The following is a 14,224-nucleotide window of genomic DNA, read 5'->3' on the forward strand; positions in this document are numbered from 1 at the left end:
TTGTGATTGGTTGACCGCGGCGCAACCAATCACAAGCCGTGACGTCACGGGAGGCTGGACACGCGCCCATTTTAAAATGAGCGCGTCCAGCCTCCCGGCTTGTGATTGGTTGACCGCGGCGCAACCAATCACAAGCCGTGACGTCACGGGAGGCTGGACACGCGCCCATTTTAAAATGAGCGCGTCCAGCCTCCCGGCTTGTGATTGGTTGCGCCGCGGTCAACCAATCACAAGCCGGGAGGCTGGACGCGCTCATTTTAAAATGGGCGCGTGTCCAGCCTCCCGTGACGTCACGGCTTGTGATTGGTTGCGCCGCGGTCAACCAATCACAAGCCGTGACGTCACGGGAGGCTGGACACGCGCCCATTTTAAAATGAGCGCGTGTCCAGCCTCCCGTGACGTCACGGCTTGTGATTGGTCAGGGCGGCCATATTGCCGGGACGCGGACCAATCACAGCAAGCCGTGACGTAATTTCGTCACGGCTTGCTGTGATTGGTCCGCGTCCCGGCAACATGGCCGACCTGACCAATCACAAGCCGGGAATTCACGTAACCAAGTAATAGCGCGAATTTTAAACAAACAACGCTGCCGGTTCCCTCGCTGAAGTCCCGGCTGCGTCGGAGAGGTGAGTATAGCGATATTTTTTATTTTAATTCTTTCTTTTACACATTTATATGGTTCCCAGGGCCTGAAGGAGAGTTTCCTCTCCTTCAGACCCTGGGAACCATCAGGAATACCGTCCGATACATGAGTCCCATTGACTTGTATTGGTATCGGGTATCGGTATCGGATTGGATCCGATATTTTGCCGGTATCGGCCGATACTTTCCGATACCGATACTTTCAAGTATCGGACGGTATCGCTCAACACTAGTCTTTATTGAGGGTAGGAGGCTTTTCTTTGGGTAAATGTGGTCGGGGGAAGGCACTATACGGGTCTCGAAGGTCCAATCTTGGGATACGCAGTCATGAGTCCTGCTATAAAACATGTGGACAGTACAATGTTTGGTGCTGAGCATATATATCGGGTTTCCTCCTTCTTCTTGTCCTCTGCTCATCTCTCTATGTTTTTACAGGTCCCAGTTTCGGATGTGCTGTAACGCCTCTCGAACACTGATAATGACCCAGGAGAACAGTGCGGTTGGACAGACTATTCAGTACGATGCAGAAAAGAGAGCTAAGAACATCACGGAGAGTCTCTACAAGCTGTTTCCAGAGGTAATGCGATCATCTCACACACTGACACATAGTGGCAAATACCGCACAGTCCATGTATGTGCAGTGATCCAGAGATTAGCGGTTGGTGCAGGGTTGTCATAGAGGCATTGATTGCAGTAACCTGATCACTGATTTTACATTTCCCACTTCTGTAATTGTGTTTTTCTAAATTCTTATGACACTAAAATGATTAGAAAAATGAGACAGTTCCACAGAGCAGATTGTGGACAGGGGAATGTACAAGAAGTAGAGTGTCAGAAATGTAATGAAAAATAGGACCTAACCGTTAGAACATTTCTGGAGAGGTGACCTGCATGGCTTCATCATGAACTGTAAAGGGGAAAACCAGCTAACATTTTACTCTAACCCTTTGGGCTACGACCCCGTGGTGTGAGATAGACACCTCCTGTCCCCTTTACCAGGTGGAGTTAGAAGCCTTCCTCCTAGCGTGGTGGTGTTGTAGTCCTTTGCTGCCTGAGGCCTCACACAAAGTCCTCACTGTTCTCTCTGTCCTCCTTAAACGGTAGGACAATACCTGCATGACAGGTTACTCGAGCCTTTTTACAGGATCTCTATCATGACCCGGGCTCTATGCGTTACTGTGTCTCAGGTGTTAAGGTGGACAGGTGACATGAAATCATCTGCCCTGCCGGTTTCTGCTGTGCCACATGGATTCAGGCACCACCTCGGTCTTCCAACTACTGGTATCTGCGTTCTGCAAGAAGGTAGCTCAGTCACCGCTATTCACCCCAGTTGTTTCCTCTCCTTTGCCTCACTCTCCCGCACGCTCACTAAAATGTGTTCTTTCTGTATTCTCTCTTTCTATAGGAGCTACACCACCTTCTTGGCTACACGGCCCTTCAGTCCTTCCAACACTCACTGTCTGAATGCTTGCTACCCTATTTCTTTGACAGACTCACTGACTTTCCCCCCAGACCAGAATATATGTATAGGGGAGCCACCCATAAGCTGGATCAGGGCTCCCCCTTCTGGCCTGGAGTGTGAACAATTTGTATGCTTGTTTTTCCCTGATGAACGAGATCTTACCTTGCTGACAAGCTTGACATCACTCTCCCTGTGAGGAAAGCAATGCCACTGTAGCAACCAGGACCCTGGGGTGTTACACATATATATATACTGTATATAAATAAATATATATATATATATATATATATATATATATATATATACACAGTATATATACTGTATACCCATACAGTGGGTGCGGAAAGTATTCAGACACCTTTACATTTTTCATTCTTTGTTTCATTGCAGCCATTTGGTAAATTCAAAAAAGAGCATTTTCTCACATTAATGTACACTCTGCACCCCATCTTGACTGGAAAAAAGAACAGAACTGTAGATGTTTTTGCAAATTTTATAAAAAAGAAAAACTGAAATATCACTTGGTCATAAGTTTTCAGACCCTTTGCTCAGACACTCGTATTTAAGTCACATGCTGTCCATTTCCTTGTGATCCTCCTTGAGATGGTTCTACTCCTTCATTGGAGTCCAGCTGTGTTTAATTAAACTGATAGGACTTGATTTGGAAAGGCGCACACCTGTCTATATAAGACCTCACAGCTCACAGTGCATGTCAGACCAAATGAGAATCATGAGGTCAAAGGAACTGGGTAAGGAGCTCAGAGACAGAATTGTGGGAAGGCACAGATCTGGCCAAAGTTACAACAGAATTTCTGCAGTACTCAAGGTTCCTAAGAGCACAGTGGCCTCCATAATCCTTAAATTGAAGAAGTTTAGGACCACCAGAAGTATTCCATCCAGCCACACTGATCAATCATGGGAGTAGAGCCTTGGTGAGAGAGAGGTAAAGAAGAACCCCAAGATCTCTGTGGCTGAGCTTCAGAGATGCAGTAGGGAGATGGGGGAAAGTTCCACAAAGTCAAATATCACTGCAGCCCTCTACCAGTCGGGCCTTTATGGCAGAGTGGCCCAACGGAAGCCTCTCCTCAGTGCAAGACATATGAAAGCCCGCATAGAGTTTGATACAAAACACATGAAGGACTCCGAGACTATGAGAAATATGATTCTATGTTCTGATGAGATGAAGATAGAGCTTTTTGGTGATAATTCTAAGCAGTATGTGTGGAGAAAACCAGGCACTGCTCATCACCCGCCCAATACAATCCAAACAGTGAAACATGGTGGTGGCAGCATCATGCTATGGGGGTGTTTTTCAGCTGCAGGGACAGGACGACTGGCTGTCCTTGAAGGAAACATGAATGCGGCCAAGTACAGAGATATCCTGGATGAAAACCTCTTCCAGAGTGCCCTGGACCTCAGAGTTGGCTGAAGGTTCACCTTCCAGCAAGACAATGACCATAAGTACACAGCTAAAATAACAAAGGAGTGGCTTCAGAACAACTCTGTGACCATTCTTGACCGGCCCAGCCAGAGCCCGGACGTAAACCTAATGGAGCATCTCTGAAGAACCTGAAAATGGCTGTCCACCAACGTTCACCATCCAACCTGATGGAACTGGAGAGGATCTGCAAGGAAGAATGGCCGAGGATCCCCAAATCCAGGTGTGAAAAACTTCTTGCATCATTCCCAAGAAGACTCATGGCTGTACTAGCTCAAAAGGTGCTTCTACTCAATACTGAGCAAAGGGACTGAAGACTTATGACCATGTGATATTTCAGTTTTTCTTTTTTAATAAATTAGCAAAAAATACTACATTTCTGTTTTTTTCAGTCAAGATGGGGTGCAGAGTGCACAGTAATGAGAAAAAATGAACTTTTTTTATCAAATGGCTTCAATGAAACAGTGAAAAAGGATATGAATACTTTCTGTACCCACTGTATATATGGAGCGCCCCCACGTGTAGGGCAATGGGGTACTCGGTACCAGGTCTATCTCTCTCGGTTCTGGGGATGTCACGGTGGCCCGACCCGGTCCATGGCCCTTCTGAGGGGCGTCCAATTAAAGGTGTAGTTAGTCTGGTGTTCGTGACGCCACCTGTGGTATTCGGTCATGGTGACCGACGCTGCTTAGGGGTCCACTGGGGTGATGGAATGGCAGCTAGATGGCATACCTTCCCACAGGTGAAGTGTATCCCCGGGGCTTCCCAGATGTGTAGGCGGTGATGGTGGACGATGTAAGGCACAATGAATAACGAGGACACAAAAGTTGCAGTCTCTTTACCTTTTACTGAAGACTTCAGGGTCCACAGTCCAGAGTACCGTTCGCAGGGCAGGCAGAATCCGGCCAGTCCGAAGGCACATCCAGAGTTCCCTTATCCAGGTGGAAATCAGTAGCCTTCCTACTAGCGCCTGTGTGTTGTAGTACCTCCCTGCTGAGCACCACGGGATAGTCCTCACAACTTTCGTGGATGTTTCTGATCTTCTCTCTCTCTCTGTCCCCCAGATGGTATGGATAGGACAACCCATATGACGGGGTAGGCCTGGAGCTTATTTATAGGGACCCTAGTGACGCCTGTTATGATCCCAATGGTAGAGGATCTCAGGGTTTTCAGCAAAGTCTGCAAACATAAAAAACCAGCTCATAGGGAGGTGGTAACTGAGCTGACCGCATACCTGATCCTAGCCCACAACTAATAGCAGCTGGGGAACGTACCTACGTTGGTTCTAGACGTCTCGGGCCAGCCGGAGAACTAACTAACCCTTTCAGAGAAAATCAGACCTCACTTGCCTCAAGAGAAAGGTACCCCAAAGTAGATACAGGCCCCCAACAAATAATAACGGTGAGGTAAGAAGAAAGGACAAACGTAAGTATGAACTAGATTCAGCAAAGAGAGGCCTACTATATAATAGCAGAAATATAGAAAGCGGACTTATGCGGTCAGCGAAAAACCCTACAAAAATATCCACGCTGAATATCCAAGAACCCCCACACCGACTAACGGTGTGGGGGGAGAATATCAGCCCCCTAAGAGCTTCCAGCAAAAACAGGAATCACATTATGAACAAGCTGGACAAAAAACTGAACAATACAAATGAACAAAAATAAGAAAGCAGGACTTAGCTTATCTTGCAAAAATCAGGACCAGTAGACAGGAGCAACCAGACAAGGACTGATTACATTGTTGCCAGGCACTGGACTAAGAATCCAGGAAGTTTAAATAGGAACACCCAGGGTCTAACAAACCAGGTGACTACAAACCTGGGGAAAGAATATCCAAGTGCCATACCGCTAGTGACCACAAGAGGGAGCCAAAAAGTATAGTTCACAACAGTACCCCCCCTTTAAGGAGGGGTCATCGAACCCTCACTACGACCACCAGTGCGATCAGGATAGGCAGCGTGAAAGGCACGAACCAAATCGGCTGCATGAACATCAGAAGCGACCACCCAGGAATTATCCTCCTGACCATAGCCCTTCCATTTGACCAGATACTGAAGCCTCCGTCTAGAGAGACGAGAATCTAAGATCTTCTCCACCACGTACTCCAACTCGCCCTCAACCAAGACCGGAGCAGGAGGGTCAACAGCAGGAACCACAGGCACAATGTACCGCCGCAACAAAGACCTATGGAACACATTGTGAATGGCAAACGACACAGGAAGATCCAAACGAAAAGACACCTTTTAAGGACCTCCAAAATTCTATAAGGACCAATAAAGCGAGGCTTAAACTTAGGAGAGGAAACCTTCAGAGGGACATACCGAGAAGACAACCAAACCAAATCCCCAACACAAAGTCGGGGACCCACACCACGGCGGCGGTTGGCAAAACGCTGAGCCTTCTCCTGTGACAACTTCAAGTTGTCCACCACATGATTCCAAGTCCGCTGCAACCTATCAACCATGGAATCCACCCCAGGACAGTCAGAAGGCTCAACATGACCTGAGGAGAAACGAGGATGAAAACCAGAGTTGCAGAAAAATGGCGAAACCAAAGTAGCGGAACTAGCCCGATTATTGAGGGCAAACTCAGCCAATGGCAAGAAGGTCACCCAATCATCCTGATCCACAGAAACAAAACATCTCAAATAAGCCTCCAGCGTCTGATTAGTTTGCTCCGTTTGGCCATTAGTCTGAGGATGAAAGGCAGACGAGAACGACAGATCAATGCCCATCTTAGCACAAAAGGATCGCCAGAATCTGGACACAAACTGGGATCCTCTGTCAGACACGATATTCTCAGGAATGCCGTGCAAACGAACCACATTCTGAAAAAACAAAGGAACCAGATCGGAAGAGGAAGGCAACTTAGGCAAGGGCACCAAATGGACCATCTTGGAAAACCGATCACACACCACCCAGATAACAGACATTCCCTGAGACACCGGAAAATCTGAAATGAAATCCATGGAAATGTGTGTCCAAGGCCTCTTCGGGACGGGCAAGGGCAAAAGCAACCCACTGGCATGAGAACAGCAAGGCTTAGCCCGAGCACAAGTCCCACAGGACTGCACAAAAGAACGCACATCCCGTGACAAGGAAGGCCACCAAAAGGACCTAGCCACCAAATCTCTGGTACCAAAAATCCCAGGATGCCCTGCCAACACCGAGGAATGAACCTCGGAAATAACTCTGCTGGTCCATTTATCAGGAACAAACAGTCTGTCAGGTGGACAAGGGTCAGGTCTACCAGCCTGAAATCTCTGCAACACACGTCGCAAATCAGGAGAAATGGCCGACAAGATTACTCCCTCTTTAAGAATACTAGCCGGCTCTGAGACTCCAGGAGAGTCAGGCACAAAGCTCCTAGAGAGAGCATCAGCCTTCACATTTTTCGAACCAGGCAGGTATGAGACCACAAAGTCAAAACGGGAGAAAAACAATGATCAACGAGCCTGTCTAGGATTCAGGCGTTTAGCAGACTCGAGATACATCAGATTTTTGTGATCAGTCAAGACCACCACACGATGCTTAGCTCCCTCGAGCCAATGACGCCACTCCTCAAATGCCCACTTCATGGCCAACAACTCCCGATTACCAACATCATAGTTCCGCTCAGCAGGCGAAAACTTCCTGGAAAAGAAAGCACATGGTCTCATCACAGAGCAACCAGAGCCTCTCTGCGACAAAACAGCCCCTGCGCCGATCTCAGAAGCATCCACTTCAACCTAAAAGGGAAGTGAGACATCAGGCTGGCACAAAACAGGCGCCAAAGTAAACCGACGCTTCAGCTCCCGGAAGGCCTCCACGGCCGCAGGAGCCCAATTAGCAACATCAGAACCTTTCTTGTTCATATCCGTCAGAGGTTTAACAACGCTAGAAAAGTTAGCAATAAAACGACGGTAGAAATTAGCAAAACCCAAAAACTTCTGAAGACTCTTAACAGACGTGGGTTGAGTCCAATCATGAATAGCTCGGACCTTGACTGGGTCCATCTCCACAGCAGAAGGGGAAAAAATAAAACCCCAAAAGGAAACCTTCTGCACTCCAAAGAGACACTTTGAGCCCTTCACAAACAAAGCATTATCGCGCAAAACCTGAAACACCATCCTGACCTGCTTTACATGAGAATCCCAATCATCAGAAAAAACTAAAATGTCATCCAGATAAACAATCACAAATTTATCTAGATACTTCCGGAAGATGTCATGCATAAAGGACTGAAACACTGAAGGAGCATTAGAGAGCCCAAAAGGCATCACCAAGTACTCAAAATGACCTTCGGGCGTATTAAATGCAGTTTTCCATTCATCTCCCTGCTTAATGCGCACAAGGTTGTACGCACCACGAAGATCTATCTTGGTGAACCACTTGGCACCCTTAATCCGGGCAAACAAGTCCGACAATAGTGGCAAAGGATATTGAAATTTAACCGTGATTTTATTCAGAAGCCGATACAAGGTCTCAAAGATCCGTCTTTCTTGGCCACAAAAAAGAATCCCGCACCAAGAGGGGAAGAGGATGGACGAATATGTCCTTTCTCCAAAGACTCCTTTATATAAGAACGCATCGCGGCATGCTCAGGTACCAACAGATTAAATAATCGTCCCTTAGGAAACTTACTACCAGGAATCAAATCTATAGTGCAGTCACAGTCCCTATGAGGAGGAAGAGCACTGGACCTGGACTCACTGAATACATCCTGATAGTCCAACAAATACTCAGGAACTTCAGAAGGAGTGGAGGAAGCAATAGACACTGACGGGGAATCGCAATGAATACCCTGACAACCCCAACTTGACACAGACATAGCCCTCCAATCCAAAACTGGATTATGGGCCTGTAACCATGGCAGACCCAAAACGACCAAATCATGCATCTTATGCAGAACAAGAAAACGAATCACCTCCCGATGTTCAGGAGTCATGCACATGGTCACTTGTGTCCAATACTGCAGTTTATTCTCCGCCAATGGCGTAGCATCAATCCCTCTAAGAGGAATAGGATTTTCCAAAGGCTCCAGGACAAAACCACAGCGCTTGGCAAACGACAAGTCCATAAGACTCAGGGCAGCACCTGAATCCACAAACGCCATAACAGGGTAGGAAGACAATGAGCAAATTAAAGTCACAGACAAAATAAATTTAGGCTGCAAGTTACCAATGGCGACAGGACTAACAAACTTTGTTAGGCGTTTAGAGCATGCTGATATAACATGTGTAGAATCACCACAGTAAAAACACAACCCATTCTGACGTCTATGATTTTGCCGTTCAGTTCTAGTCTGAATTCTATCACATTGCATTAAGTCAGGTGTCTGTTCAGACAACACCGCCAGAGGATTAGCGGACTTGCGCTCCCGCAAACGCCGATCAATTTGAATGGCCAGCGTCATAGAATCATTCAGACTTGTAGGAATGGGGAAGCCCACTATCACATTCTTAATGGTTTCAGAAAGGCCATTTCTGAAATTTGCGGCCAGAGCACACTCATTCCACTGAGTAAGCACGGACCATTTCCGAAATTTTTGGCAATACACTTCAGCTTCATCCTGGCCCTGAGAGATAGCCAGCAAAGCCTTCTCTGCCTGAATTTCAAGATTGGGCTCCTCATAAAGCAATCCGAGCGCCAGAAAAAACGCATCAATATTTGCCAATGCCGGATCTCCTGGCGCCAATGAGAAAGCCCAATCCTGAGGGTCGCCCCGCAAGAAGGAGATAACAATTTTAACTTGCTGAGCTGAGTCTCCAGACGAACGAGGTCTCAAAGATAGAAACAATTTACAATTATTCCTAAAATTCCTAAATTTAAATCGATCTCCAGAGAACAGCTCAGGAATAGGTACCTTCGGCTCTGACATAGGACTGCTAATAACAAAATCCTGAATGCCCTGCACACGTGCAGCAAGCTGATCCACACTAGCAATCAGAGTCTGAACATTCATGTCTGCAGCAGAGCTTCAAGCCACTCAGAGGCAATGGGGAGGAAGAAAAAAAAAAAACTCAGAACTTCTTTTCTTTTAATCCCACTTCTGCAATGCATTAACTATTCACTCGGCCTGGCATTCTGTTATGATACCAATGGTAGAGGATCTCAGGGTTTTCAGCAAAGTCTGCAAACATAAAAAACCAGCTCATAGGGAGGTGGTAACTGAGCTGACCGCATACCTGATCCTAGCCCACAACTAATAGCAGCCGGGGAACGTACCTATGTTGGTTCTAGACGTCTCGCGCCAGCCGGAGAACTAACTAACCCTTTCAGAGAAAATCAGACCTCACTTGCCTCAAGAGAAAGGTACCCCAAAGTAGATACAGGCCCCCAACAAATAATAACGGTGAGGTAAGAAGAAAGGACAAACGTAAGTATGAACTAGATTCAGCAAAGAGAGGCCCACTATATAATAGCAGAAATATAGAAAGCGGACTTATGCGGTCAGCGAAAAACCCTACAAAAATATCCACGCTGAATATCCAAGAACCCCCGCACCGACTAACGGTGTGAGGGGAGAATATCAGCCCCCTAAGAGCTTCCAGCAAAAACAGGAATCACATTATGAACAAGCTGGACAAAAACTGAACAATACAAATGAACAAAAATAAGAAAGCAGGACTTAGCTTATCTTGCAAAAATCAGGACCAGTAGACAGGAGCAACCAGACAAGGACTGATTACATTGTTGCCAGGCACTGGACTAAGAATCCAGGGAGTTTAAATAGGAACACCCAGGGTCTAACGAACCAGGTGACTACAAACCTGGGGAAAGAATATCCAAGTGCCATACCGCTAGTGACCACAAGAGGGAGCCAAAAAGTATAGTTCACAACAGACGCCCCTCTCCCACAATTTGCCTCCGTGTCTTCTTAGGTATTAAGGTCGGGCAACCAACTTGGAATTGACTGTCCTGCCGGTCTCTGAAGTAATGCGTAGAGTCAATTACTCCCTCAGTGTTCCGGCCACCGGCTACGCGCCTCAGAAGGAGGCAGCCTCTCTCAGGGCAGAACTCCTCCTGGTGTTGTCTCCTTGTGCTGTGACTTCGTTTCTCACTCTCCACAATACCCTTCGCTTCGTGTCCTTTCTTAGGATGCTGCCGCAATGAGTGCAGGCGCAGCTCCGTAATGTTCTATCTTGTGCCTGGCCTCTGTCAGGATTCCGCCCCTACAGGGACCTGTGTCTGCAGCTCAGATGTTTCTCCTTCTCCCCCTGTCTGCCTGACAGGAACCCTCTGGGTCAAAACCCAGGCAGCGTCTGACTAACTTTCTATCCAACCCACCAGTTTTACCCGTGTGTGAGGTGTGCCCTAATAAATAGAAGCAAGGCTCCCCCTCGTGGACTGGAGTGTGAAGTGTAGTGTGTGACTTGTGACACCTGGTCAGGTGAACTCCTTTAGTACAATCAGACGTAATATCACTCACCCTGGTGGAATAGCGACATTACTGCAACGACCAGGACTCTGGGGCGCTGCATATATACTATAAGTTCACTTGGAAACACATGACTGGCATAGTAGCAAAAGCTGCAGTGGCCTCATCCATCAGTTGTCAGTCAATTGTGTGATGGTCCTGACAATTGATGGCAGCGGTGTGCTATTTGTGACAAATTGATGGCAATGGTTGGATATCTCTATTATACGCTGGCTGTTCCCTGATAAGGAGGATTTATCTATACCCAAAGCGAGTAGTGAACCTCCAGAAAAATAACTGTGAGGATGGGAGATGCAGTTAGAGTTTGCGGTTCCTGTAACTTTACCACTGAAAAAAAAAAATAGGATAGACGGCAGGCTACACCTTCCAATAGCGCGGTAAGATTCATGTTGGGAGCTCGGCCAAACCACACAGCAAGGGTGCCCTCAACAAAAACGGATGTATGTGAACACACACATTAACCACACAGATAAACAGACATGTTGTACAAATGCCGAACATCATTCAAACACAAACATTGGAGCATACAATTACAGAAGATAACCACAGATCCTTACATATTAATACATGCTCTTACTCACACCTACACACAAATAACACTGGGGACTATATAGGGGATTTATCTACACTTAATCTCAAAAGGTTTTAGTAGGCAACACATTTTCCTCACAGCTCATTAGCTGCCAATAGCAGATTTCAACGTAACCCATGCTCCCGTTTGGCCACCGCATGAAATGGTTTGACATGACTTTATGCTAATTATACAGGTACTCCAAAATATGCAGAATTGAATTTCAGGAAGTTGAATTTCATTGAAAGTCACTTGTTCTTCTGGTAGGCTGTTCTGTTTTGGTAATGCTGGAGGGTGTGCTCTTCAATCCAAGAATGGTTGACGTGAGCTGACATTTTCCTGACCAGATTGACCATTCCCCTCAATCAGGTATATTTGTGCGGAATATGTTGCACTATTAAATACAGGCAATGGGCCATGTAAGGAGAATGAGTTTCTTTGCTCGGCCATAAGGGAGTCAAAATGTTTTGGACATTGTTTTTGACAACTATTTCCACCTTCAGTTCAAGGGAAGCCAGCCAGCAGTTGAGTTGTTGCAAAACACGTCCACTGTATGGCTTTTGTCCCCCAGGATTGGCAATGTTTTACCTTGACAAAACCAAAAAGAAAAACCTTCACTCAAAGACCAGAAATAATTGAAAAATATATATTAATGTTTATTGAAGACAAACATACATATAAATAAAAAACATAGTAGAAACCACCAGTGCAGAAACGGTGGGTCACACACGGGTCTAACCTCAGTGCAAGCATAAATTCAATAGAATACAAACATAATTTACAGCCTCAGGTAATGTACATATATAATATGAGAGCTACATGTAAAATATACAGTTAAATACAGTAAAGTGCTAGTGTGCAGTAGTGCAAATAAATACCGCTATACTGTGCCAATGTGCACTGATATAATAAATATCACATAATCCACTTTAAGGCATAACAAACTAGGCTGAAATAAATAACAGGAAAAAAGACATATGTTAAATGTATGCTTAGCACAAAAAGATGAAATACAATGTCTAGGTATAGTTACCAAGAGGATGACCCCGGGGACCCACAACACCCGACGCGCGTTTCGCACGGAAATGCTTCGTCGTTTCCGTGCGAAACGCACGTCGGGTGTGGTGGGTCCCCGGGGTCATCCTCTTGGTAACTATACCTAGACATTGTATTTCATCTTTTTGTGCTAAGCATACATTTAACATATGTCTTTTTTCCTGTTATTTATTTCAGCCTAGTTTGTTATGCCTTAATGTGGATTATGTGATATTTATTATATCAGTGCACATTGGCACAGTATAGCGGTATTTATTTGCACTACTGCACACTAGCACTTTACTGTATTTAACTGTATATTTTACATGTAGCTCTCATATTATATATGTACATTACCTGAGGCTGTAAATTATGTTTGTATTCTATTGAATTTATGCTTGCACTGAGGTTAGACCCGTGTGTGACCCACCGTTTCTGCACTGGTGGTTTCTATTATGTTTTTTATTTATATGTATGTTTGTCTTCAATAAACATTAATATATATTTTTCAATTATTTCTGGTCTTTGAGTGAAGGTTTTTCTTTTTGGTTTTGTTATATCTTACCCTTCATGACCCCGTAAGGGATATTATTCGGTGTTTAATGTTTTACCTTGGACAAGTGAAATCAGTATCGAGTTAAGTTGATGTGTGATATCAATACTGTACCCTGTGGATGTTGAGGATGGGCGAATGTGTGAGGCATAGCTCCCAGTCGCAAAGGCTTCACCACTTGTTATGGTTGTGGTAGTGCAGCAATCCTGCTACAAGCATTCTCCCAATAGGCTGTGAAACTCTGGTATTGTCTGTACCCATAGTTGCTGAAAAAGCAAATTAACAGCACTTTAGATAATAGCTCTCATAAATGATGCACAGAGATCTAGTAGCAGACATACATAAACATCAACCGCCCAAAGAAGACTGCCAGAATTGGGCTTCATGGACAATTTCTGCACAGAAACCGCTACTGAAGACCACAAACAAGATAAAGAGACATGTTTGGACCAAGCAACTCCAGGATGTCTGATCATTAGATTAGTTGAAATCTGTGATTTGAGATGTTTGGTACCTACCAACTTTCATGTGTTTGTAAAAGGCCCACCGTGAAGCATGGTGAAGGAGGTGTGATGTTGTGGGAAGACCTTTTCTAGTAACACTCTTTGTAATTTCTTCCTAATTCAAGACGTCTTGCAGCATAGCTTTCTGTTGTGAATTGTATTTCTTGCTCCCTCTTGTGTTCACTAGCGGTATGACACTTGGATTGTCTGTCTCCAGGTTTTTACCCACCTGGGTCGTTTGGCCTTGGGTGTTCCTATTTAGTCTTCCTGGAAACTCAGTATGGTGCCTGGAATCGATGTTACCAGTCTAAGTCTTTTGGCTCCTGTCTCCTGCTTTTTGCAAGATAAGCTAAGTCCTGCTTTCTTATTTTTGTTATCCGCATTACTGATATTTTGTTCCAGCTAGTTACTATGTGATTCTGATTTTTGCTGGAAGCTCTAGGGGGCTGATATTCTCCCCCTGCACCGTTAGTCAGTGCGGGGGTTCTCGGATATTCAGCGTGGATATTTTTGTAGGGTTTTTTGCTGACCGAATAAGTTCTCTTTCTATTTTCTGCTATTATTTAGTGGGCCTCACTTTGCTAAATCTAGTTCATACT

General features: G+C 45.5%; 1 protein-coding gene across 1 annotated transcript in view; it reads left to right on the plus strand.

The window, feature by feature from the left end:
• The window catches only part of LOC143774201 (alpha-N-acetylneuraminide alpha-2,8-sialyltransferase-like), a 132,520-nt gene that overhangs the window by 91,980 nt on the left and 26,316 nt on the right, over positions 1–14,224 (plus strand). Inside the window, exon 4 of the mRNA XM_077261575.1 lies at positions 1,078–1,219. Coding sequence (XP_077117690.1) covers positions 1,078–1,219 — 142 coding nt within the window. The remainder of the gene's footprint in view (positions 1–1,077; positions 1,220–14,224) is intronic.

Source organism: Ranitomeya variabilis, chromosome 5, assembly GCF_051348905.1.
Source record: "Ranitomeya variabilis isolate aRanVar5 chromosome 5, aRanVar5.hap1, whole genome shotgun sequence".
NCBI lineage: Eukaryota > Metazoa > Chordata > Amphibia > Anura > Dendrobatidae > Ranitomeya > Ranitomeya variabilis.